The 27,247-nt window shown below is 46.1% G+C and overlaps 1 protein-coding gene across 5 annotated transcripts in view; it reads left to right on the top strand.

The window, feature by feature from the left end:
- The window catches only part of NSD1 (nuclear receptor binding SET domain protein 1), a 63,312-nt gene that overhangs the window by 21,167 nt on the left and 14,898 nt on the right, over positions 1-27,247 (top strand). For 4 of the 5 annotated variants that reach the window (XM_064671822.1, XM_064671821.1, XM_064671823.1 and 1 more), the window contains exons 5-21: positions 1,835-4,400; positions 7,856-7,977; positions 8,122-8,416; positions 9,752-9,861; positions 10,892-10,961; positions 11,705-11,823; positions 16,644-16,787; positions 17,183-17,306; positions 18,128-18,328; positions 19,701-19,880; positions 20,213-20,369; positions 20,663-20,868; positions 21,447-21,559; positions 24,078-24,347; positions 24,488-24,604; positions 25,815-25,956; positions 26,390-26,496. In XM_064671822.1, coding sequence (XP_064527892.1) covers positions 1,835-4,400; positions 7,856-7,977; positions 8,122-8,416; positions 9,752-9,861; positions 10,892-10,961; positions 11,705-11,823; positions 16,644-16,787; positions 17,183-17,306; positions 18,128-18,328; positions 19,701-19,880; positions 20,213-20,369; positions 20,663-20,868; positions 21,447-21,559; positions 24,078-24,347; positions 24,488-24,604; positions 25,815-25,956; positions 26,390-26,496 — 5,043 coding nt within the window. The remainder of the gene's footprint in view (positions 1-1,834; positions 4,401-7,855; positions 7,978-8,121; positions 8,417-9,751; positions 9,862-10,891; positions 10,962-11,704; positions 11,824-16,643; positions 16,788-17,182; positions 17,307-18,127; positions 18,329-19,700; positions 19,881-20,212; positions 20,370-20,662; positions 20,869-21,446; positions 21,560-24,077; positions 24,348-24,487; positions 24,605-25,814; positions 25,957-26,389; positions 26,497-27,247) is intronic. The other variant, XM_064671826.1, reaches the window with a different exon arrangement.

Here is a 27,247-nt window from a genome sequence, read left to right as displayed (position 1 = left end):
TGATTCTTTGAATCTGCACAGTACAAAATATTCCTTTATGCCTGGCATTGCACTTTGACAGCTTTCTTCTGTGAGATTGACTGCAGCAAAGCAGCGAGGGAGGGTATCCTTACATCAAACATAGTTTATGAACTGCCAGGAGTTTTTAGGCTCTCTTCGGTGCTGGGGTGTGGCGTGCTGCTTCTATTGCCCTGGACTCCTCTGGGAAGCAGAGGAGTCAGGGCTCTGTTGGTGTGGGATCTGTTCAGCAGCTCAGCTATCTCCTGATGTTTATTGCAGCACTGCTAAAAAACTTCCTGTGCTCCCTGGCAGCCCCTTTTGGCTGATCTGAAGCAGAAGTGGAGTTGCACGCTTCACTAGATCACTGGCTGAGATAAAGCAGTGGGGTTTTTAGCCCTGCTTCAGTAATTCTCTTTATAGAAACCTGTTAGGACTTATAATTTGACTTGGAAAACGCTTTGTCAGGGAGCCTGTGGGAATGAGTTTTGTGGCTCATCGCACCATCTCCGTTTCCAAACATAACAGCACTGAGCAGTTGTAGCCAGTTAATGAAATGTGACACAGGGGTCTGGTCTATGTCTTTAGGAAGGCGACTGGAGAAATTAACTTGTTAGAATTGCTGAAGTGAAGAACTACACCAGCTACTGTGTTACTGTAAGAGAGCACATAGTTACACTAGGCAGTGATATCTGGTTTTTCTTTTTCTCTTATTCTAGAGCTTTATAACCTATGTTAATGCAGAACCATCAGATCGAACGTGCTCTTGCAGATATGAGTCCCTGGTTGCAATGCTCTTACTTGGTTTTCCTTTTCCAAAGCCATGTTCGGTATCTTTTTTAAGGACTTCCCTCCTTGTGCTCACAGCCCCCCAAAAACAAGTGACATTCTCACTAGTAACTTTTCTGGTTCTAGAATTGCTTGACTGGAATCTTGTTCTATATGTAAATGAAGTGCCAACAAGGCTGCAGTAGAGGGAATCAAATGATTTTTTAATCTGCTGAGATGAGATTTTGTTGGTTTGGGTATTTTTTAAAGGAAAAGTCAGAAAATTTGAGTTGTTCTTCCTGCCTTGGAATTGGTTTTGATTTTAAGAGCAGTTGTGAAGCCTCTGATTTGCTGTTGTGCAGCCAGAAACTGCACAAGCACATAAGAAACAACTTTCTTGCTGATTTTGGGTGTTAGCAGAGGTTCCTGTCCAGTATAAGGAGGGATTTTGTTTTTAATAAAGGTACAGAGTTAAAGCTGGGAGACCTCTCAGCAATGAACATCATAAATTTGATAAAGTGCATCTTAGATATGTGTGGATCTCATGTTTGTCCCAAGGTGAGTTGATGGAGAGGGCAGATTAATTCATGCTCTGAGTTCAAGGGATGCAAGAAGAATCAAGAATGAGCAAAGCAAACAGGTCTGCTCAGATATTTTGTGGAAAACAATGCTGCATTTGCTTTGAGAGCCTTGTTGGCTGTTGCTTTGCATTTATGTGCCAGGGATCCATACCCTATGCATTCCTCTTATAGGCTGTTGTATTCAGGATGTGTTGGGGTGCCAGGACATCTGGTTCCTGGGAGACCTGTGGTTACAGGGACCTTTTTGCTGCGTTGGGAATGCACAGGAGTTACGCTGTTATGCTCAGCAGGAGTGCAGGGTGCTTACCCAGGAGCAGTGCTTCCTGTGTCCCCTAGACACAGTCTCAGGGAACCCACGTGATTATCTTAAAGATGCAAAATGCAGGAATGTCCCTCTGTTCTGTGCCTTGTGCTCCTCAATTTCACTTTTATCTCATTGGGTACCTGCTCAAATATTGTCTATTTTTTTTTGTCTCCAACTTTTTAAGGTTCCGCAAAGATTTATGGCTAAATGGGAAGTCAGTGTTGGACAGGCAGAAGACATTCTTCTCAGAGGGCCAGAGGATCAAAAGTGCAGCCAGAACTCCAGTGAGCCGGACAGTGAGAAGGACATGCAGTCAGAATACTATACCAATGGCCCTGGAGCAGAAAGGGACAGGCAGCTGAACGGCTGCTTTAAATCCTTGGCGTTTGACTCCAGACACGCGGCCAGTGAAAAAGGAAAATTGCACATTAAGCCACATGTGAAAAAAAGCTCTGAAAGCAGAAAAAGGACTAGAGTAAAAAAGAGCAGCGTGAGAGGGGAAGCACCTAGGGGAGAAATCAAAGACAAAACACCAGAGAGCATAGTTAGAAACACAATTGCTGGGGACCTACCAGAGAAACACGCGTCTCATGAACTTCGCCGGATTGCCAACAGCCTGACAGCATCCAGCAGCACCAGGGAAAACCATTTGCTTTCCTCATTTGGAGAAAGACGTTTTGAAAAGACACCTCTGAAAACGGACTGTGAGAATCGTAAAAGTGATACTCTCAAGAACACTCTCCAAGGGGATTTGTTTTCCAGCCCATCTTTTGAGAGAGAGAAGAGCTCCCTGGGCATTTTGTGCAGTTCTAAATTACAAATACATTATTCTGCATCTGATGCTGGTATTGAGAAAAAGCAAACTGAATCGGATTCATCCTCTTCCCTCTCTGATGGTGGGGACAGTGATGTAGATACCATGGACCAAAATTCAGAGAGAGCCTCTAGTGCTCTTGAAGTTAGTGATTCTTCAGATAAAGTGGAGAAGGAATTTCCTATGACGTCAAGTGGAAACATTAAACTTTCCATGTATCTTTCTCAGAAGAGCAGCAGAAGGGCCAGGAAGAAGTCATACAGAGATCGCAAACCTCTGGGAGGTTCAGTAACCAGCAGACTTGATGCTGAATTTGCAGATGAAGAGCTGGAAGTTGGCTTCTCTGATGCTGAGATGTCATTGATGGCTCTTGAGTGCTCTTCGGATGTGAGAAATGACAATCTTTCCCCAGCAAACAAGCACACTACCCCCCAAAGTGTCTCCAAGGATAGCTCCTGGCCTGCTGTTGCAAATCAAGCAATCTTAAAACCGAAAAGCATGAAGTTACCCCGAATCAGGAGTATAAAATGCAAACATAAAGAAAAGGTTGGTGGGTTGGAGCCTTCTCTTGCGGAAGAGGAGGGTGGTGTGAATTGCTGCTCTTCGGATACCAAAGGTTTCTCTGGCCTTCAGAGAAGTGGAAAAGTTGATGGTCAGAAACTATTAAACAACATGCATGAGAAACCCAGGGATTCTGCTGAAATCGAAACGGCTGTGGTGAAGCACGTCTTGTCGGAGCTGAAGGAACTGTCTTACCGGTCCATGAATGATGATGCCAGTGACTCTGGCACTCCAAAGGCCACAGTACCTTTACTTTTCTCTTCTGCCTCTGGTCATGGTCGTTTGCCTATTGAACCAGATTACAAATTCAGCACCTTGTTAATGATGTTGAAGGATATGCATGACAGTAAGACAAAAGAGCAGCAACTGATGACTGGTCAAAATATAGTCCCATTTCGAAATACCAGCACAGCTGATGGTTCTGGAAGCAATTCTGCGAGTGGTCTGAAGTCTTTGTCTATTGTAGGTCCCCCATATAAAATAGAAAAAAATGGAGATTGTGTCCAGGAAACAGTAAATCCAAACTCCGCTATAAGCAACTCCTCATTTTCACGCAATCCTCCAACCAAGTTGACGGGGATTGGTTCTGGTAAAAGGGAGCCTGCAAGTGCTGCTGTTTCTGGGACAAATGGCACAAATTGCGTGTCCAAACGCAACTGTTCAAAATCTAAGCAGTCATCTAAGCTTGGAGATAAAACAATTTCAAACAGAAAGGACTTAAAACCAGGAGGGCCAAGTAAGTTGCTAAGTCGGTTATCCAGAGATTCAGGAGAACATGCATTCCGTGTGCATGGTTCAGTTACCAGTCCTCTAGGTAATGAGGCAGAAGATACTGAGAGGAAAGAGTGTATTGATTTAACAGAGCATTCAACTGATGAAGACTCTGCCTGTTTATCTGATGACAATTTAGGTCGTATTGGAAGGAGACCTGAAGCTGGTAGAAATGTTGAGAGCTGCAATTCTGCTGAAAATGGGCAGAGTCCAGACTTGGATTCAGAGGCAAATAGTGAGAGCTCTCTTGGTGATGAGTCTAATGATATAAATCACGTAGCACCCAAAAAGCGATGGCAGCGTTTTAACCAAAGCAGTGCTAGATCTAATAAGCACATCAGTAGATCTAGGGAACAAGGAAACTTGGAGAGTGCCTTTGGCCTGAATTCTCGTGGCTTTTCACTGAAGGGAAATGAGTGCTTGGGACGTAGGCATTCCCCTCATTCAAAGGTGCTTGAGGGAGACCTGGCAGTTCAGGACTTTGAGAATCGTTTAGACTTAGTTGATAAACATTTGAATGTATGTGGTAAGCCAAACACCAGTGTGATGGACTCAGAAACAAAGCTTGGCAACTTTGCTCCCCAGTCTGAATTCTCTGCACAAGGTAAGGGAGCTGGACTTGCGCCAGAGTGTGTATTTGTATACATTTTATACTTTTTCATTTAAAGGATAAGTTATGGAACTTGGGGCTGTCTGATAATGTGGAGATGTCTACATCTGAGCAGAAGAAAATGTACCTTGATTTGAGTTCTCTGTAAGCATGGAGAACAAAGATGGCTTGTGCTCAGGTTATTGGCCAGAAAGTTTTAAATACATTACAAATCACTAGTTTCTGCACCATGAAAGGTAAAATGAGCGTCCTTCTCTAAGCTTGGGATTATTTTTAAACTTGCATCTTTATAATGTGTTCCTTAGAGCCACGTGCTTGGTGTTAGTGGGGTAGGTCAGCGCTAGAAAGTTGTCTGAAACTAAGCCTCAATGGCTGCTCTGATTTTATCTTTTGTAGTGCTGTTTGACGCAGTTTGTCTTTTTGATTTGTTCTGTAGAATCTCATGAAGATTATGTGTTTGGGGTTTTTGGGGGAATTTTTGCATTTCAGTGTGAAATTTTACTAGCTGTTAATAACAAGTTGGAGAGCCCCACAAATTTCCTAATTTGCAGCTCTGGTGTGGCTGCCTGATGAGCGAAGAGGAGAACAGAAGGGAGGGAAGCTGCCAGGGAGGCTGGGCTGGAGGTGGGTCTGAAAGATGGCAGAAAAAAATGAGGCAGCAGCATTGTAAGAGAAGTGATCTAGGAAGGAGGAGGCCTCTGAGGACCACAAGATCAGACAGCCCTGCCTCTCCCACAGTGGTGGGAACATTTGGTTAAAGCCAAAGGAAGAAATAAAAAGGTGTGTGCAGAAGGACAACAGAACCACATTTGACACATACCATCCTCAGAATCCACGGGAACACACATTAATAAAAACAGTAAAATTAAATTTTTGCATACATTTCACCAAACTAAATTGCTCTAATCTACTTGCAATATCATAAGTTAATAGAACTCGTCAGAATTTTGAGCCTGTGTTATTTTATCACTTATGTATTCCCTCAGTACACATGTTGATGTGTGTATTTTACTCTTAGTGGTTACTGGAGACTGCCTCCACCTATGATTCAATGTGGCAAAGGCATCTCCTGGCTTGGTGGCTGTGGGACCTGCCCAAGGCAAATCACAGCAGGCACTGAAAACGAGCCCATAGGGTGTAACACAAGGGGTAAAAGTTCTGGTTTTAAATCATGATCAGCTTAATCATTCACTGACTCCTCTGGTTGGGTCTGTGTGTTTCTGAGGACTGAAGTTTCCACAGAGCAGTTGAGAGGATACACGTTGTTCTGGGCTGTCGGGGCTCTGCCGCAGGAGTGTCACAGCCGAGGGAGTGAGTTCCTCCTCTGCACTGAGATCCAGCCGGGTTCTCATGGCTTCATGCTGGTTTTGCAGTTGAAGCATCCCTGCAGTGTTGCTGTGTGAGATGAAGATAAAGTCTGCAGAGAGAGCTAGAGAAGATGAGCTGCTGAGAGGCAGTAAAGGCAGGAGGGTAGTGGCAGAGGAAGGCAGCAGGCTCCTTGGTGAGATGGCGATGGTGGAGAGGAGTGTACACTGTCCTGGTGCTGCACACAGGGGTGCAGCAGTCAGGGCCTGGGTTTGCTTGCAAAAGTGCCAGAACAGCAACCGCAGTGTAATCCAATTCCCCTGCCCTAAATAGCACATGAGCCCCGAGAACACCTGCCCTTTGTGGATAGATGTGCCATGGGGAGGCACTGGAGCTGCTGTCTGGGCTGCTGTAATATCCCCAGTGCTGGTGGTACTGAGTAAACCTCTACTGCTGTGAAAAGACCATTTCTATATGTCGGCCAAGGCCAAGTACGTTGAAAATAGAGAGACTGATGCTGGAAGCTGAATTGACTGCAGCTTACAGAAGAGGAATTTCCTCTGCTTGCCAGTGCTTTGAGAGAAGATGTGACCCATCCTTGTCTGCAGCAGGCCGAGTTTCAGTGTAAGAGATCGCAACAGATTGCAGTCACAACTGTGCAGTTCCCACTAAGCTCAAACTTTAAAGTTTTCATCGTAGTTAAGTGGCAACACTTGGCATATTTTTGCTACAAACTTTGGGATGTGATTTAAAGCAAATAAGGCAGAAGTGAATATTAGTGGAATTTGCTGACGTAAAACAATTTTATAGTTTCATCGGGTATGTGATTTACCACTGCCAATCAGACTGCATTTGGAATTCTTGTACGGGATTCCCTTTGGGAACAAAAAAAAGCAGTTAAGCCAGGCCTTCTGGCACAGTGCTGTGTGCTCTGCTGCATGGCTTTGGGGCTCTAAATAGTTGCGTGCTGAGGATACTCGCCCTGTAACTGATTAAATGCTGAAATATGTGTTTTACCCAGACACCTGTGCAGTGTTAATAGAGGCTGAAAATAGCTGCTTTTGAGAAAGTTGTTTCTTTCTTCTCTTTTGGCTAAGTTTGACATTTTCATGCTTGTTTAACCACAAAGCCACAATAAAGTGTAGCAGTCTTGTCCAACATCCCTGTTCTGAAGCGTTGCACTGGAATGCTTTGTTTTAAATGCTTCCGTTTTAAAGAAGAAAATGCCATCTCCTACAAATTAAAAGAGACAAAGAGAATATTTACTGTTTGTTCCTAAATTTCCAGGATACCACAGATGTTTTCATGAATAGGAGAAATCTTTGGGCAGAATTATTTAGTGATTTTGAAAGCTAAAATAAGGAGAAAAGTCAGAGCAATTCTGGAAAGGAAGAAACCATAAATCTTGCTTTTGCAGCTTGTTAAGTAGAGATGGTGTAGAGTGTCAGGGCTCTTTTTTTAGGAGCTTGCCATGCATTGGGGTGTTGAGGAAATACCTGTTCCTCTGTGGTGGTGCCATGTTGTGCAAACACAAAAGACGTGAGCCCTTCGAGCTCGCAGTCACTGCCTCCCTGATCTCATTGGGAAATAAATAAAGCAACAAATGGGCTTGCAGTAGCAGATGGGGAATTTGTAGTATATGAAAAAATGCCAGGGAGGAGAGGAAGGGAAGGAGTTAAGCTTAAGTGTTACTAGTGATACCAGTGAGTGAACTGCATTAAGGGAAAACAGTGTTTTCCTGTGCTCCTGCACTGAAACCAAAGGATTTTGGATAAAAAGCAAAAGCGTTTGAGTTGCTGATGGTCTTTGGTTTTGGTAGAAGTACTGCAAAAAGGTTAGATGTAGTTTGTAGGAAGATGTTGGGTGAAATTTCAGGAGCCCCTCAGTCTGTTTTTTGATTTCTAAACCTGAACTGCTTGAAGTCTCTTGGATCCTTAAAAACCCTACCTGCCCTGTCAGGATTGTGAAAAATAGAAAGCTCAGAAATTTTAAGGCTGTTTCAAAGAGAAAAAAGTATTGGCTCTTCCCACATGGACCCTCTGGAAGAGAAGGCAGGAACAACTATTATCCACAGATCATGAGGAGAGTTTTGCCTTGTGATAGTCTCAGAAACACAGTCTTGAAGCTGCTTTCCTTTTTCTTAGCGCATTCAGAGAGGAAGCGCCTTAGAAAGCCAAGTAAACGGCTTCTGGAATATGCAGAAGAATATGATCACTTGTTTGCACCCAAGAAAAAATCAAAGAAAAACCAGGAGCAATTGCAAAAGGTGGGTGAAGGCCAACGTACTCTTCGTGGTTATTGCTTTGGGGCTCTGGTTTGTGTGTGTTTATGTTCTTGGTGGCTGAGTGTTCTTGCTGTGTGCAGTGCCATGCAGGATGAATGTTTTCACCAACATGTTTCACCACGCCAGGTGAATTCTGTGGTGAGGTCTGAATTTGAAGGAGGTCTTCCTGCACAATGCAGTCCTGACAGAGATACCCAGCGGGGGCAGAGTTCTTTGGTTTCAACTCCATCTTCAACCAAAGAATCCCCTCCCATCCTTGAAGCAGAGTGTTCCTTCTCAGAACTAGGATCCCACTCCACTGATCACAATAATCAAGTTCCAGAAGGACCTTCAGATATTCCAGACCTAGTGGTGCTATCTGCCTCAGATGCTTCTGAAGTTTCTGCTTCTCCAGATGCAGAAGAGGGATTCCTGAAATCAGGTGAGTGGAAGGTTGTGTGATTCTGCTTTCATAAGTGAAAGTGTCACAAGTTCAGTGGAAAATGATGCTTGGGTCAGTGGCTGTCAGTCTGTTTGTTCTTGCTTTGCTTCATTCTCTGACTTTCTGGTGCTGAGAAGGGACAGAGGGCAGGTGCAGGGGGTACCCAGTGAGCTGTTACTGTTGGCTTTCTGTGGTGTGTGATAGTCGTCTGTAGGTCCTGGCACAGAATGCACCTTTGTCCAAATGGAGAGAGTCACAACTCCTTCACTGAGTCCTTGCCATCTGTGCTTCCAAACAGTGGCATTCCTTTAGCGTGAAGGTCTCTTGCTGCTGTTAAAACCCTTTGGATGAACGTTGCTATGCTGAGGTTGACAGGCAAAGTCTAATCTGCTTTGCACGTGGGGTGACCTTTTGCTCTCCTAGTAAGCTCAAGGAGCAGTCACAAAAAATTCCCCCTGGAAAAACTTCTTCCTTACAGGCTTTAAACATCTGTAGAAATTGTCAGACTTGTGTGAGCAGCAAGTCAGGGCCTTGGTTTCCAGTAAGGCACAACGTACACACAGCGAGTGTGGTCTAATAGGCCTTTTTCCCTTCCAACACTATCAGTCTCGGGGTCTACTCTGCAGTGTGTGCATCCGAACACATGCCCAGGGTTAGAGCCCTGGTGTTCTGGCTGTGCTAAATTGGAAGGAACACTGTTCTGTCCTAAAGGGCCTGCGGTCAAAAAAAATTAAACCAAACAAACGGGTTATGGTCGCTGGGAGGTCACTTAGCCTGTCTTGTGTGAGAGAAGAGGGATTGCCTTTGGGGTCTTGTGGATGTCATACAGAAATGTCAAGTTTCAGTATGAAATTGTGCAGGTTACACCTAGGGTTTTTTTGGGTGTCTCTTCTCAAGTAGTTTTAACCAGGATTGTGATCTTCAGCCTGTCTATTACAGTAGCATGAATGTTGGCCTGAGGGGCGTGGGAGTGGAGGCAGGGCTGTGTTAGTGGTAGGACTGGCTTATGTCAGATCAAAGGGTTTGGGAAATTACTATCTGAATTGAACTGCCAGGGTGTGTTACCTTCTGGCAGTGAGTTCACAGTCTCTCTTCTGTGGGTGGATTTTTGTATTACATATTGAGGTGAGCCTGAAGGTCATGTCAGACTGAGGTCCATTTTTGTTGAAGTTGTACAGAAACTGGTAATTGGCATCTCTGCCCAAGAAGCTTATGATCCCAAAGACAGGCTGAAGCAAATTGTTTTGAACTGTTGGCTGATATTTACTTAATGATCTTAATCTGATTGAAGAGGAGAAAACCCTCATTTATCTGATGTGAAGGATTTCATTGCAGGAAACTTCGAAGGCAAACGTCAAAGGAAGCCCACTAAAAAGCTCTTGGAATCCAATGATTTGGACACTGCCTTTATGCCAAAGAAGGAGGAGTGGACTCCCCAAAAGAAGGTACTTTCCTTCCAGCTCTTTTGAAAACTGGATAGAAAACAAGCCTAGACAGCTTGAATGAGCCACAGTGCAATAGGATGTGGTTTTCTCTTGGCTGAGGTCCAGGAGCAAAGGTCCACCCTTCCCAAAGGTGCTGCTTGCTGTGTTATGATGAGGAAATCTACTGTTCCCCACCCCTCCCTACCAGGGTAGTTTTAGCTGTAAAATCTCCTTTCTTGATTGATTTTTATGGAAAAGGAGTCATCTGGTTGCTGGCTGGGAATGTGTGAGCAGAATTGTTCTTGTGCAGAGGCTTTCTGTTGCAGTGTGGCTTCAGCTTGAACCTAAGGCTTTGTCCTTTTTCATCAGATTCCCTCTGAGCAGCGTTTCCTTCCCAAGTGAGCTGATGAACAAGCATAAATACAAAGCTTGTAGCAGGATGGAGGCTTGAGTTGAATCATGTGTAGGATACAGTGCTTGATTCAGATTTTTAAAGAAAATGATGCTCTTTCCTCACTAAATACTCAATAGTCAGTGATAGAATTTGAAAAAAAAGCAACTTGTATTTATTTCATGTGGTGTATGCACACAAGACTTGTTGTCACAGTTCTAAGGTTAAATAATAACACTCCTTTCTTTTTTTTTTTGAGTGGCACAGTTTTAGTACAGTTATCACAATCGCAGTAATGCTGAGGTTGGTATATTCCAGTCTCAGACTGTGAAAGTGTAAAGCTAGAGAGTCTCTCTTCCCAGCACCTTACAGGGGTTTGCAGCCTTTTTGGGAGAGCTCTGAAAACAGTGGATGATGCTGGTGAGCACAAGACAGAGCAGCTGACTCAGCATTTCTCCGAGCCCAGAGACTGATCTTTACATGTGGGATCTGTCACACACATAAAACAAATGTTTTCTTGTAAAATCCCTAATGACTGATGAATGAATTCATGACCTGAACTGTAAGTTACATGTTGCAGTTGTTCGTGAAGGCTGCGTGGCTGAGGAGTGCACATCTCTGTTCTGCATCTGGTGACTTGACTCTCCTGTGTGTTTGTAGGGTACTGGCCCTTCAGAGAGCGACAGCTCTGAGCTCTACTCACCAGCCCACTTTCAGGACCTGGGAGAAGGTAAGTGAAGGCAGGGATGGTGGGACAGGCTGTTGGTGAGATTTGGATTGGTGCCTGTGGCACTACGTGTGTGTGCATGTGTGTGTGTGTGCGTGTGTAAGGACTTGGTCATTAGCAGATAAGAAGAAGTACTGAGACTGTTTATCTCCAGTATAGTTATGCTTTTGATTTCCCTCTGGAAAGTGGAGAAGTGTATTCATGTTTCTGTGAGAAGCTGTTCACTTCTCATTGATAGTCTGTGTGCTTGAAGGGAGCTTGTCAGCACAGGTCCTGTAGCAACATGCTGTCTTTTGCCTGATGACATGCTGTGACCAGGCCCAGCAGTGGCTCCCTGTCCTGTGGACAGCTACTCCTTTCCCTCCTGCCTTTGAATCCCATCAGTATCAGCATGAGAAGGTTTCTATTGCAGTGCAGGAGGAGGTAGTATTGAACATTTGATTAGCAGCGTAAGCTTTGTGTTGGTACCATTTCTTATTTTGTGCTAGGTGGGCTGTCTCAGCACACTGATGCCGTTCTGCAGCCCAGCAAAATGATCTTAAACCAGTAAGAACTAGGTTTCATCTGAAAGCTGCAGGGCAGAAGACAGAGTACCTAGAGGCTGGTATTGCCCCAGTCCTTAGTCCCTCAAAGAATATAGAACCCAGCCTGGAGCTCTCAGAAAGGCGGTAGAACTTGCTGGTGTCACCTGTAGCAAGGAAATTATTTCTGCATTTTCTTTGAATGGTCTCTCTGGTTCATCCTAGCTTCTGAAAAGCTCTTGGAGAAACAGCGGAAGCGGAAGAGACAGCGCCATACCACTGCTGCAGTCCATTCCAAGAAGGAGAAAAATGAGGAGGGGCTGGGGGAGACCCCACACTCTGAGGTACTTATAAGGTCTTCCTACATGCTGTTGTCCCTATGTCCTGTCTATACTTCCTAGGGCACTTGGCAGAGCCTAGACCAGGGCTTCCTTGGCTGTCTGGCCAAACTGGAAGTTTGTCCCACTGATGCAGTTTTATGGCTGAAGATACCACCTTGATTTAGTAGCTATTTTGTGATCAGTGCTTAACTTGGGCTCTGTTTTTAAACTGCTACTCAGCTAATTCTCTGGGGGAGGTGTCATTCTGAATGGATGGAACCAGGTTTTGCCTGGCATCTTGCTTTGCACCTCAGAAAATCAAACTGCTGTGAAAGGTCTTCTCTGGTGGTGATGGTGGGAATCTTGCCCTTGCACCAGTATGAAGCACAAGCACTAGACTGGTTTTCAGCTCCTGGTGTGCTTGCACCTGCACACCAGGGTGAGCCAAGAACCTCCTTGAGAGGGCTGGGGGGGAACTGTTGACTGCTCACAAGAGCCTCTGATTGTGTTCTGCCATCCAGCAGAAAGGGATAATTGGGGCAACCTCCTACTGCATCCCAGCAGGGTCAACGTACAAATCTCTCTGACAAACACATTTTGCCTTTTAGGAATGAGCCAGGTATCACCAAATGTAGGGAAAGCAAGACTTCCTGGGACAGGCAGGACACCTCTGGGCCTCTCGCTATCGCCTCCCACTTCCAGTGGCCCAGGTTCAGCAGCAGGCAGGATAGTCAGTATGTATTTTAGGAGCCAGTTATAGATATATATTGTTATATTTGTTGTTGTTACACAGTATCCAGGAGAGCACAAACCTCACACCACTTTTAACAGTTCCAGCCACTGTACTGCTTTCTGGAAAGGGCATTTCTGATGAGGTTGATAATTTAGGGTTATACCCTTGGACCATTGAGGCCTTCCTGTGCTGGTGTTAGTGCTCTTTCTGAAGTGTGCTCATCTGACATCGTGTTTCAAAGCAACCTGTACAAATATCTTTGCCAATGCTGGGGAGAACAGTTAACACTGTCTGTACTTAAGTCCCCACTAAGAGACTGGCCTGGCTCTGAGGCAGCAAATTCTCTGTGAAAAGAGGGGCTGTTCAGAGCAGCAAAGATCTAGGCCATGGGTCAGAATCCTGCACCCACCACTCACTGCAGAGGAAGCCCAGTTTTAACTGCCTCCAGCCTTAGACAACTGTGTTGAGTACTTGAAGTTAATTACGGTGTGAACCATGCCAAACAGAAATGTCAGTGCTTGGCACCTTTGCCAGCATCTGTTTCTGTGTGATTGTGTCTCTTGAGCTGCTGTGGTGAGTGTGTTCATCCCTTGGCTTAGATGAGTACATGGGTTCTGGTGAGTACTGGGGTGCTGTGGACTTGCAGTTGTGCTTCCAGGCGGAATTGGGACCGTGCTGGTCCCTTGGTGACTTTGCCACACCAGGCAAGGAACTCCACTTTGAGCTCAATGGTGCTAGAAGAAATAGATGATCTGATAATACAGCAGTGAAGTCTGGAACCCAGCTGCCTGCCAAGGAAAAGAGGGCAGAGGAAAGCTTGTCAGTCTAGGCTGAGCTAAGCAGGTTTCTCTGTCCTTGCCTGTCCGTGGAGCCAGGAGTGCAAATTTACAACATCAGGGCAGTAAGAGACTGAGAAAAGGGGATGGAAAATGCTGCTGAAATGGTTGTCAAGGTTCTAAGCCAAGGTCAGGCTGTGCCAAAGAACAGGCCATGCTTTTGGGGATGTGCCAGACACAGGAGCAGGGATAGCTCTGAAAGAAGACCAGGGATGAGCCCTTCTTTCTGCAGGAGGTATGTAGATTTGTAGTGTTGCAGTGCTCATGCTGGGCAGAGGAAGGAGGGGGAACAGTGACAGACAGGTCTTTTGAGTGATGGCCGTGAGTGGAGATCCCCTTCTCTCTGTTCACAAAGGATGGGCTTTGCCCATCCTGCCTAGCTCTGACGTTCCCTTCCCTATGCAGTTCTGGGAGCAGTGTTAGAATAAGGCTGAGATCATGGCATGTGGAATGTGCAGGTTGACCAGCTGTTTTCAGAACTGAATTGGATGTGTTTAGGCTGACAGAGCAGGGCTAGAACATGCTGTGCCACCCTGGGCAGTGTGAGCCTAGTTGTTAAGTAACATTGCTACTAGCAAATGCTTTCAAATCCAGAGAGGGAGCTGCTGACTAATGTTCTAGGACTCCTCGATCCATTTTAGTGTCCCATTTCATTAACACATGAAACATGTTCATCAGGGTTCAAACCAAGGAGTCCTGCAGCCATGGAACTCCTCCATGGTCCTTTAGCCCGGGGAGAAAGCTACCAGAAGGATGGAAAGACAAACCAGTTCTAAATCCCACGTACCTCTGCCTGTAGCCAATCTGAGTATGTCCCCCTGCTTCCAAAACACTACCTTGAAGCCTTAGCTACAGTAGGAAGCTGATGCCACTGACTGCATGATATGTGGTTCTTGTTTACCAGCACCCTGCCCCTCCTGACAGGGACCTCAGTGACCATGAGAGGGGCTGAGCTCACTGTGTCTGTAACTCTAGGGCCCCAACACAAGCAGAAGCTAAAAGCTGACATTGTTTGCCCATACCAGTAGCTGATTAACCCTGCACTTGTTCTCCATTACAGTGACCCAGGGTGTGACTCTTGGGGATGGTCCTGTGCAGGGCTAAGAGTTGGACTTGATGATCCTTGTGGGTCCCTTCCAACTCATATATTATGAGATTCTGTGACCTATGAAAGCCTGAGATCACTGCTGGGCTGAGCAGAAGAGGAAGCACCTCTTCTGAGGTGCTGAGAATAGGAGGACCTGTGCTGTAAGCTGTCCTTGGAGTAATGGTCACCAGTGCTGCTCCTGAAGCATTCCAGGAGCCAAAGCAAGTGTTTGGGCCAGAGAGCTGCCCTGCAGCAGACTACATAATTCCTAGCAGAAATACAGCTGCAGGAGGAGAAGTATTGTAGCACTTAACCTGGAGAAGATGCATATAGAGGCAAAGATGGCTGTTATGTTCTTAGATGGTCTTTTTGCCAATGCTGTAGAGACCTTTCCTCTCCCTCTGCCAGGGCTGTGTGGTAGGGTGGCAGCAGCTTATGTGCTCCATATCAGTATTCCCACAGGCTGCATCGCTACCAGCCTTCCAACAAGACTGTGCTGATAGTCAGCGAGGCTGTACTCTGTAAGGTGTGTTGGACTGGCAGTAGTTTATAGCTGGGACTTTGCTGCTTTTTTTTTTTGTGCTCAATAAAGGCAATTTATACCATTCATCTTTGTATTGTGTGCATTAATATACCCTCATTGCTTCACAGAACTCACATGGCTTTAAAATGTCCCCAAATAAAATCATACTGCTCCATTCAGGGAACGGGGAAGAAAGACAACAATACCAGGCAAAGGAAGCATTGTTAGAACAAAATACCAGCTCCAGGTTCTTCCAGCTTTAAACTTTAGAAGATCTTTATGTCCTTGCTTTGCCCTGACTTAAATGTTTTCAAAAGGCATTCAGTTCAGCTTACAAGCTTTAGTAGCACCACAACTCAGACTTTCCTATACAGAAAGTGGTGCAAAGCTCCCTCTTGTGATCGTTTGCTGGACACTCTGCACCAAGCAGGCCTGGAGGTGTGGGAGTGATGTCTGCTGCCTCTGCCAGCAGCTTGAATTCCTTACAAGGTCTCTCAAGTGTACAGTTTGTGTCTGTGTGTACACTGGGTACAGCTTAGTGACCCAAGAAGGAACTGACATCTATGCACTGGTCTCACTCAGCTAATTGCAGTGAGCCAGGATGTTAAAAAATGGCAGAGTCCTTAAAATGTTTTTGCTCAAAGCACTTAGCTGAAGGCATCACTTTGGTGGAGAATTAATGGCTCTTAAGTTGTACCCACTCTGGAGTGGCAGCTGGGGCTGGTGAGACCAGTGAAGTGTTTTTCCCTAGACTATACCTGAGAGGGCTCAAAGTTGGCAGGATGGTGTTTCCTAGGTCTCAGTTGCCTGTCCTGACAAAATCTGTGCCAATGCTGCCGTGTGTAGCTGCAGGACAACAGTATCTTGTGGTAGAAACAAGTGTCGCTAGGATACCTGCTGCTCTCCTTCCCTCTAACTCTAAAGTGCTTGGGCAGGTCCCATGGGCATGTCAGATACCTTGGGAAGCCTTGTGGCAGGATCCCTGACTTGGCCCATAAGGGTGCAGTTGGGCTTTTATAATTTGAAATCCACTGTCCCACAGGATGCTCTTCCACCAGTAGATGTTACCGGCAGTGCTGTGACACTTGCGCAGGACAGATGCTTGTGGGAGACTCTGCACCCCAGGCAGGGTGGGGTGTAGGTGCCCTGCTGTGCTGCTCACTTTTTGATTCACAGAATGTGTTGAGTTGGAAGGGACCCACAAGGATCATTGAGTTCACACCAGGCTTTGAATAGCTTCATGCCTGTATTTTACATGGGTTAGGACATGCTGAGATGAGTGTGGGGAAAAGTATAGTTCATTTAGTGAGTGACAGCTGCTATGAAGATTGAGGTTTTTCATTTGTGTTTCCAGTACAAGTAGAAATTGGAATGCTTCTCACTATTTCAGCCTACCTGATTTGTTTCCATTCAGGGCGTGAATGACTGCTTGCTAAGAGAGGGGTTGTGCACAGGAAGATAATTGAGTGTGTATTTTTTAATCACCTAATAAACTCAGATCCCTTTCCTTTTTTATAAGTCTTTTGGTGGAACTGTATAGGGCATGTTCTCTCCAGGGTGGGTGACACACAGAGACCAATTGCCAAACCTATTACGTGCCTATGGCTGAATTTTTAGTTTCCAGGTCAACTACTGACAGCCCTGACTCTGGTTTTCTGGTTAAAGGGGGAGACGTCGATTCATGGGACAGCTGCAAGCCCAAAAGAGGGTAATGAAGAGGGGTCAGAGAATGACCATGGAGTGCCTTCGTCCAAAAAGATACAGGGGGAGCGTGGAGGAGGAGCAGCTCTCAAGGAGAACGTGTGTCAGGTAGTGTTCTTGAAGAAATCACTTTGCCACTGTAAAGTGTTTTTGTGTAAGTTCTGAGACACACTGGTGCCCCGGTAAGCCCAGGGAGCCTCAAGGTGCTTATTGTAGAATTAATCAAGTTTTTGTGCTGTTTTGAGCCTTTCCTCTGCAATAGCCTTTCCTCCTACTAAGCTTCACAGGTGTTAATGAGACGTGACCAGTGCAAGATTCATTTTAACTGATGGGTGGTATCAGGGACTGGAAGGCAAATGGCAGTGGGGATGCACAAATCACCTGACTTTACTGACACAAAGAAAATGTAGCATTTTTCCACAGGAGTCCACAGCTCTGGCCAGCATGTGGATGGTTGTTGTCTGGGAAGGAGGTTGCTCAGAGCTGTGTTTCTTTCCCCATAGATCTGCGAGAAGCCAGGGGAGTTGTTGCTGTGTGAGGCACAGTGCTGTGGTGCTTTCCACCTGCAGTGCCTTGGGCTCTCCGAGATGCCAAAGGGCAAATTCATCTGCAATGAGTGTTCCACAGGTATGGCAGCTTCTGTGTGTGTGCAGTTTCAGGGTGCTTCCTGCCAGCTTACCTCGTTATTCCTTGGCTGGAGGGCTGTTCCAACAGCAGGGCTGTTAACTAGCTCTCAGTCCTCAGATTATTGGTTTGCTGTCTGATAATGACTTTCTAATTAAAATCATAGAATGGTTTGGGTTGGAAGGGACCTTAAAGATCATCCAGTTCCACTCTGTGCCATGAGCAGACACACCTTCCACTAGACCAGGTTGCTCCAAGGCCTGTCCAACCTAGCCTTGAACACTTCCAGGGATGGGGCAGCCACAGCTTCTCTGGGCAACCCGTTCCCCGGTGAGTGCCCGACCACCCTTACAACCAAGAATTTGTTCCAAATATCTAATCTAAACCTACTCTCTTTTTGAAGTCACTAACAATGGCTTCAAATATTAACTGGTCTTACTGTCGATTCAGACATGTAGGGTGCAAAGAAGTGAATGTCCAGTATCTGGTGGGAAAGAGAGAGGGAAATTCTTATCTGAGACTAGGGAGAGACGGCTGGTGGGGAGGGTGAGTCTGATGCGGGCTGGAAATGTCAGAGTAGGGTTGTTAATTTTATGATTTTCTTCTTTTTTCCCTGGCCTGAAGTCCCAGCTATAATAATATTTTTTTCAATCTGGAGTTTTGTTGCAGCTGCAGGCAAAACTAGCCTGGTGCAGAGAGCTGTTCTCTGGGATGGGATGGGTGCAGCCAGGCTGGGAAGTTGTGCTGTGCTATCACGCAGCCTGGTGGACACATCAGGTCCTCATTTAGCCTTCCTATGCGACCGGTATGTTCTCTTTCTCCAGGTGTCCACACCTGCTTTGTGTGCAAGAGCTGTGGGGAGGATGTGAAGCGGTGCCTGCTGCCCCTCTGTGGGAAGTATTACCACGAAGCCTGCATACAGAAATATCCACCCACAGTCATGCAGAACAAGGGCTTCCGCTGCTCCCTGCACATCTGCATGACCTGCCATGCCGCTAACCCAGCAAACATCTCTGCGTCTAAAGGTACTGAGTCTTTCAGGGTGGTCTAGGTGGTGCAGTTACATGCTTTTTCTTTGTTTCACATCCACTGTGCAGCTACCTGGTCTTTATGTTGCCTTTCTGTCCTTGCCACATGTTGTTTGCTGAGGAATAGCTTCTTCCAGAGGAGTAGAAGGGGTGAGGCGAGGCAGCTGCTCAGCGGCACTGCTCGTGGTCATACATGGCAGCTGGAATGTTCTCAGGCTTTCCAGAGGCTCGGATTCCTGCATGCCCAGCCATACCACGTGCCTTGCTGGTTTTCTCAGCATATCCTTGGAGCTGTACAGACACACTCATGCTTCTCCAACCTGCTTCTCCCTGTGCCAGTGCTGCAGATAGTGCCTTTCTTAGAAGCACTGGCTGTCAACGCAGTGGAAGGCAAACTATGATTTTGTTCTAGTTCTCCTTTTATTTTAATGTAAACTCTTGTCTTGTAGTAGTAACACCCTTGGGCTAAGCTTCCCAGGCAAACATTTGTTGGAGCTGTTTGCAGCAATACCTTGACCTTTATCTCACAGGATTAAACTTAAAACTTTTATGTGATTGCCGTGTATGTTTGCTTCTAAAGCTGCCTTTCTTTAAATCCTTGGTATCTTAAGGCAAGTGTCAATAAGACCAACTCTATTTTTGTCCTCAGGGTCTGTGTTAAAGTTGCCTTTTGTCCCCCCACATATCTTGCTGTAGAAAACAATACCAAGGCCTAAAGCCTGCAGCCCACAGCCAGCCACGTCCCCACTGAACATTTGTTGACTGGCTGCAGCTTCTTGGTGGTCACATTTACCCCTTTTCTCCCACCTCTTCTTCCTGTTTGTAGTCTGCTGTGAGGAACCGAAAACAGGCTCTCAAAAACCTTGCATAAATTAGGTGTGTAGGCAAGTGCATTGCCTGGAAGTTCTGGAATTTCAGGGTAAAATCTGATAAAGTAAAAAGGCAAGTGCTGATGTTTTCAGAAGCTACGTGGATTGATTTCACTATGTGCAGCTAAGCACTTGGAACACCCCCTCTGTAATTACTGTCTGAGCTGATTTAGTAATTATATGTGTATGATAGGAAGCAGTCCCAGTCTGTGAACTCTTGAACTGTTTCTGCACAGCATGCAGGAGGTTTTTCACTTGTAAATAATACTATTTTATCTATGTTATATACAAATATGTATTAAAGATTTATGTACAATATGTTATATTAAATAATTTAATAGGAATCTAATGAATATGTCAGTGATGGTCTATGAAAATTAAAGGTCACCTTCCTTTTCCAAAGCTCATTCTGAGCTTAGATATGAATAGAGTCTAGTTTTAGAAGGAAAGAGTCATCCTCCTTTAGAGGTTCACTGTGTTCTGGTGTGTTCTGGTGCTAGGTCGTCTGATGCGCTGTGTGCGGTGTCCGGTCGCGTATCACTCCAACGATTTCTGCCTCGCTGCTGGCTCCGTGGTCCTCGCCTCCAACAGCATCATCTGCCCCAACCACTTCACCGCACGGAGGGGCTGCCGCAACCACGAGCACGTCAACGTCAGCTGGTGCTTTGTCTGCTCGGAAGGTGAGATGGTCTGCACAGGGTCCCCTGTCACCAAGGAATGCCCTGACAGGGATTCATTAGAGGGGGCAGAAGCTTTTCCCACCCAGAGTGTGCCAGTGAGAACTGCAGAGAAACAGACTGCCTTCCTATCCATCCATATTTAAGCCTAACTTCAGGCTAGGACCTCTTCTAGATCCTTAGAAGGGTTCTTTTTGTAGCGTGAGTAGGGCCCAACTTTTTAAAAGAGCTTGCAGGAGAGCATCGTTCCTTTTTCCCAGCTCTGTCTGTCTGGAAGTGTTGAATCCAGGGCTTCTGTACAGTGACTGATAAATTCCTCCTCCTTCTCTTTGCAGGGGGCAGCCTTTTATGCTGCGAGTCGTGCCCGGCTGCATTTCATCGTGAGTGTCTAAACATTGAGATGCCAGAGGGAAGCTGGTATTGTAATGATTGCAAGGCAGGCAAAAAGCCACACTACAAAGAAGTAGTCTGGGTGAAAGTTGGGCGCTACAGGTAGGTGAAGGTAGAACAGACTTCTCCCCATCCCTTCTTCATGCAGTGCTCATGGTGATGGAGCTGAGAAGCTGCTCCTCTCTAGAGGGTTCAGTGCAGCAGCCTCTGACTTTTTTTGCATGCACATAGCTGGTAAAATGTAAACTTTCCTCCTCCAGTAGCTTCCTGTCTCCCCACCAGCCTTGCTGATAGCCCTCACACAGACTTTCCCATGTCCCCATGCAGTAGCATACTTCTGAGGTGGCTGGAAGTGGGGAAGCCAGGGGTTTCATCTGCTCTTCCCTGTGTTGCAGGTGGTGGCCAGCTGAGATTTGCCATCCTAGGACAATTCCTGTCAATATCCAGAAAATGAAGCATGACATCGGTGAGTTCCCTGTGCTGTTCTTCGGCTCCAAGGATTACCTGTGGACACACCAGGCTCGTGTGTTCCCTTACATGGAAGGTGATGTCAGCAGCAAAGACAAGATGGGGAAGGGCGTGGATGGCATATACAAGAAAGGTAACTTTTCTTTATCCGGGGAAGTGTGCATGGTGTTTTCCTCTTCATTCCCATTTGGAGAAGTGGCATTCCTGTAACAGAAGAAGATGTCTTCTTGTAACTAAAGTGAAATGAAATTTGTAGAATGAGCTGCTGCTTGTGTATCATCCAGGACACTCAGAATGTTTGTTTGACTCCCAGAGAGGCAAAAGGGTGTGCAGATCTTGAATGCTTCTCTGACGTAATCTCTCGAAATCTGAGTAAGCTGCTGCTTTATCAGCTTCCCTTTGTCTAATACAATCATTATCTCTATACAAAAATGCACTTGAGAGTTGTGATGCAGCTGCTGGTGCCTCTGCCCAAGAGGGCAGGCAAAGATAGCCACCAGTTGGCTACCCATGGGTAGGTCTCTGACTGTAATTCCTGCACTGCCCTGCAGCTTTGGCCTTTTCTTCACCCCCTTCCAGTGAGCCTTTGCCTCTGGAGTGCAGAGCCAGGCTGGTTTGCTTGTGGAACTGTGAACACTGGGTGGGCAATGGCTGCCCAGCTCTGTGTGAGCAGAGGGAGTTCCTCATAACACAGCCTGTTCTTTCACTTAGCTCTTCAAGAAGCTGCTGTGAGATTTGAAGAGTTGAAGGCACAGAAAGAACTGAGACAGCTTCAGGAAGACAAAAAGAACGACAAGAAACCTCCTCCCTACAAACATATCAAGGTGAGGGGAGGTGGTGGGGGGCAGGTGCGGAAGAGAAGCCTTGAGCTGTCGGTGCAGGTGATTTACAGGTATACAGAAACATTTCTACTGTTTGGGTGTCTGGCTGTGTTTAAAGGTGACTTTGGTCCTCTTGGCATCCTCGGGTGTTCTCCAATTCCAGTTCATGTATGTGCAGGGCTGCAGCAAGCTTGGCACCAGTAACAGAGGTGCTCTCATTTCCTGGAACAGATCTGGACATGTCTGTGTTGTCCATGTCAGTTGTGTGGTCTGAAGGAAGTGTCTGCCTTGAGAACTTGGGAGAATGCTGGTAATGCTCAATATGCTCAAATACTTCATGTTGCTGATGGCAAAGTGGGCAAACCAGGTGGTGCAGGACAGGAGGTGGTCTGGGTACAGTGCAGCAGAGCTCCGTGGAGGGTGGTAGCCCACAGTATCTTGTATCATCTCTGCTATTCCTTTTTATCTCTTTCTGTATCAGTGACTGAACAGAAATACTAAAGGGGGTGTACATGCTGAAATACCAACCCTTTTCCTCAGTTTTGGGTAACTGTTCATGTTAAGGGCTGTATTTGGAGTTAGAGTTGGAACAGCAATAGAAATGCTACAGGGTGGAGGTGACTTGACAGGAGAGCTAGGGCCATGGTGTACCTGTGCATGAGATGTGGGTCCCGACTGACCAGAAACCCGTTGACTCAGGGACTCTGTTTTTTTTCATTGCCTCTGTCTGCTCCTTCCCGATTTTATATGGCAAACTGTGGAAACATAACTGTTTGCTGGCACTTTTTGTGTCTAGTTAAAATTTCTAGGCAGGCAGGTATATTGTGCATGAGTTACTGTGCACTGTAAAGAGCACAACTGAATGCTGTGGCAGCAGTATGGGCCAGGCAGTTTCAGTGGAGGAAGTAGTTTCTCATTATAGCTATTTTTAGGCCTGTCTCTGGCCGCAACATGAAGGAACTTTGGAAGCAGTTTGGAGCCTTTGAAATACCCTTTTATATAAATAATAACGGTTGTGGTCATTAGTCATGGCAACTCTTCTGAGATCTGGGTGCAAGCTGTTTGTCTCTGTGAAAGCAAAGCAATTTGCAGGAGCAGATGGTGAACTGAAGAAGGCTTCAGAGTGGAACGGCTGAAGCTGGTTGTGTCCATTCCTGTCCTGGTTTTTTAAGATCAGCATGTCGGGATCCATACCAAGGATCACCAACACAAGAAGCTGCTGCAAAATACATTTGGGATCCTTCATCCTGTCAGAGTTGTGACTAGTCCAATCATCACCCTGTTTTGGAGCTGGTTTTGTTCTGGAGAGTAGGGCAGGTGTGCTGGGCATGTGTGGAGCGGCAATGCCAGAGCAGTGCCAGTGTTAGACTGACCTAATCTTTGAGTCTTGCCACTCTTAATGACGTGATGAGTCTGAGTAAGAGATGGAAAGAAGCAGAGGGGAACATGAGTGACGAGGAAGGTCAGAGGTGGGAGGCAGTACTAGGAGGAAGGGGGGAGACACTGTTGAAGAGATTAATGAGGGATTTCTGCAGGGTTTGCTTTTAAACAAAGGAGGAGGATCAGGACTGGGCCAGTCTCAGGCAGGTTGTCAGCGTGGAAACTCTGCCCTGTGGGTGGGACTAGATAAATTATATGGGGGGCTGGAATAGTTTTGCTAAATGATCCCTTCCTTTCGTGTTCTGGGAGAGGAAAGTGAGCCAATGGCTCACCTGGGGAAAGAACAGCAAGGAGCTTTTCTTCAGTGTCTCTCTCCAAAGTCCTGACTCTCTGTTGCCTGCCTTTCAGCGTTCGCTGCCTTTAACCAAACCCAAGGGACCCAGCTCATGCCACAGACACGCCAGTCGCTTCTCCACCTGGTGCTGCACTCTGCTTCCTTCTGGAGCGGTTTTTAAAGAGCTCCTTGGCTTATCTCTGAGCTCATCTCTGGGCCTTCCAACCCCAGCCTTGTCTGGTTTGGCTTCCATTAACATCTGCAGGACAGTTGGGTAGGGAGGTAACTGCGTGGTAGGCCGTCTGTCACAGGTCTGCCAGCCTGTTTCTCGTAGTGACATCTGAGGGCACAAACCAGCCTGATGGTAACATTAAAAAAACAGGGCAGTAAGGAAAAGCTAAGGAAAAGCACCTGGCACTCAGACTGTAGAAGGTGCAGTTTGATGCAGAAAATGGTTTGGTGTTGATCACAGGTAATGGTGTGCGCCCAAGAGGGAGTGCTGGGCCACTTGCGCTGGATGTGATCACAGTGGTGATGGGAGGGGGGCACTTTCCAGGGTCACGTATTACACACTGCACCAGGTGATGCTAATGGGGGACCCACATCTTCCTGAGCTCTTCCCTTTAACCCTGTGCCTCTTGAAATAGTGTTCCCAGAAGTAGAGCTGTGCCTATACTCATGTCCTTCTGCCCTCGCTGTAACTAACTCACTGCAGCACATCAGCTCGTAGGCAGGGGTTGAGTGTAGAAGTGCCTGTCAGGATAACCCATTGTTCCCAAGAGCTCATGTCCTTCGTGTGCATTGAAGGTGAACCGGCCGGTGGGGAAGGTGCAGATCTTCACTGCAGACCTGTCCGAGATCCCGCGCTGCAACTGCAAACCCACCGATGAAAATCCCTGCGGCCTGGACTCCGAGTGCATCAACCGCATGTTGCTCTACGAGTGCCACCCCATGGTGTGTCCTGCTGGGGAGCGCTGCCAGAACCAGTGCTTCTCCAAGCGCCAGTATCCCGAGGTACAGATCTTCCGCACGCTGGCACGAGGCTGGGGCTTGCAAGCCAAGACAGACATCAGGAAGGTACGTCAAACTGGCTGCAAAGTGCAGAGAGAGATTTTTAGGAAGGAAACAGGAGCTAAGTTTTAGCACAAAGATGGATGTCCCTCCCTCCTGCAGAGAATTTGTCTTGTCTTATCAGCTTATTGTTTTCTCTCTGGCAGGGTGAATTTGTTAATGAGTATGTTGGGGAGCTAATTGATGAAGAGGAGTGCCGAGCCCGAATCCGCTATGCTCAGGAGCATGACATTACCAATTTCTACATGTTGACACTGGATAAGGTATGTGAAAGGAATCATTTGCCAGGATCCTAGACAGAAGTAAAATGATTGCAAAGAAGGCATGATAGTGGTCTTCTCCAACTTGTAAAAAGGTGCTAAGAGTCAGTGATGAGCTGGTCTGCATTTCCACTGAAGAGATGACCAAATGAATGGGTTTAACATGCAGTAGAGAAGCCTCAGGTTGGATATTAGGATTAGGAGGAAAGTCTGAACTGACAACTTTGGAGTTTGTTCAGAAGAGGTGAGGCAGTTTTCTGAGGACAGTTGTCTGAGGATCATAGATCCTGCTTCAGCATAACAAGGAGAATTTGATAACCTTGGGATCCTTCCCAGCAGCTGAACCCTGGAGAGCCCAGAACTGGACTGATGTGTGCCAGAGAAGGCATTGGCCCTCACATGTACAAGTTTCAGGTGCAGTGAGACCTTCATTTAAGTTCAGATCCCAGGTCTTGCTGTGCTAAGTAGAGCCAATGGAGTTAGTTACACCCATAGATGCCTCAGCGGGTCCTGGACAACAACCAGGTTGTTGGTATGCACTCCTGGCTTTCAGAGGTAAGTTATTTTGTCAGCTGCTTCCCACACTTTGTCACTCAGCCTTGGAAAGATGAGAAGGAAACCATGAAAGCAAGCATGGAAAAGAGCTGTCAAGAGTGGGACAGGATAACAGTGTGATTATTTTCTGTCTCTCCCCTCGTCTTGCTGGAAGTTCATACTCACCATATCTTGTTCTTCTTGTCTGGCTGACGGGTGGGAGCAGGGGCAAACCAAAATGTTAATGTCCCTCATTATTACAAAAGTAAATCTCAGTTGCAGCTTCCCTGTCCAGTACAGTCTAACACATGGCAGTGTGCTGTACACAAGTGTACCTCATTTTACATACTGTTCCTGTTTTCCTTCTATACACTGACGTGCAAGAAATAGGAACTGGTATTTTGCTTTTAAGCAGAAGTTGGGGCCTGGAACCACAGGCACTGCCTTGGAAATGTTGGGGTGGTGTTTATCCAGTACTGACACTGCAGGGAGAGCTTGCTTCCCAGAAAGCAGCAGTAGCACTGTCTTGGCTGGTCTGGAGCCTGTGTGTCTTTTAAGAGAAAGATGATGTGCAGGAGACTGTAGTTCCATATGATCTGCCAGCGCTGACCAGAGATGTCAGTGCAGGAAATGACAGTTGATTAAAATGTGGTTTTCTGGGCTTTTTTTTCAATTCTAGGATCGAATCATTGATGCTGGGCCAAAGGGCAACTACGCTCGGTTCATGAACCATTGCTGCCAGCCCAACTGTGAGACTCAGAAATGGTGTGTGAACGGCGACACACGAGTCGGGCTCTTCGCACTTGTAAATATCAAAGCTGGTAAGGAGCTGCACTCTGCCAGTACCTGCAGTTAACCCTGGGGGGGTTCTGTAGTGAAAAGGGGAGGGTTTGTAGCTCCCTGGGAAGAGATTTAATTTTTGGTTTCATGTAGGCATTCATGAGACTTAACACCAGCACTGACATAATGAAACACAAAGAACCATGGTATCAATGGAGGTTTGTGGTTCTGATTTACAGGGACAAGAAATGGCCCTGCTACAGGGTGGATCCTTTTTAGCTGTAATATGTGCTACAAGTGTGGAGTTTCACTGAATTTTCTATCCACAAAGATCTCTGGGAAGATTAAGAGTTTGGTGTCCTTGTGTAGTGGTGACAGCCTTCTGTGACATTTATATTACATTAAGTGCTTTTACTTCACCATTAAAATGTAGTTCATTACAACTTGCTTTGTTTTGATCTGCTTTTGTGCCAGGGACTGAGCTGACTTTCAACTACAATCTGGAGTGTCTGGGAAATGGAAAGACCGTTTGTAAATGTGGTGCCCCAAATTGCAGTGGCTTCCTAGGAGTAAGGCCAAAGGTATGGTGCATCCTTTAAGCTTTTGTTCTCCCACATCACCTCTTTGTATAAACCTGTATGTTCGTTGCAGAGATTTCAGGTCCCAGAGTTAATCCTGTTTCAGTGTGGCTATGAGAACACTACTTGAAATGAGTTAAATATTCAAGCTTTCATTTTGAGATAGCAGATCTTATACTTCAGTTATCAGAGTTGCTATAAATAATGACAGGAAATTTTATTTTACAGCAAAAAAGTAACTGGAAGATTTTTTTCAGAATTTTCTGCTTCTTATCATGGCAGTTTCCATTGCACTAGAGGAGCAAAGGACAGGCATGGGATAGACTTCATCAGATAACCAAGAAAATACAACTCAGTTCATTTCCCAAAGTAAAGGGCTGAGTACATTGTGAGCATGTATGAAAGGCCAGCAAATGCACATTCCTTCAGGCTGGAGTTGCTTTAGAGCCAGAAGGCTCCTACCTCACTGTCTTTGTTGCAATAAAGTTCCTGGGTTTATCCTGCTTTTAATTTAGTGACCAAAGTTCACACATCAGACAGAAATAAGAAATTTGCCATATTTGTAGTAGAAAAATCACCAGTTTTTAGAACTCACTGACTTTTTGAGAGCTTCGATCTGCAACTTTGTAATGTTGCAGTAACAGGAATTGATTTCAATTACCTCCTTGTGTGAGCTGGTTCTCACTGGGAAAAGGAAATAACAGGAGCAGTTGGCCAAGTTCCCAGCTGTCACCCGCTAAATCTATGTCTCAGC

Source organism: Pseudopipra pipra, chromosome 15 (assembly GCF_036250125.1).
Source record: "Pseudopipra pipra isolate bDixPip1 chromosome 15, bDixPip1.hap1, whole genome shotgun sequence".
NCBI classification, from domain to species: Eukaryota; Metazoa; Chordata; class Aves; order Passeriformes; family Pipridae; genus Pseudopipra; species Pseudopipra pipra.
Note: the sequence above shows the minus strand (reverse complement) of the source record. Positions and strands in the feature narration are given on the sequence as shown.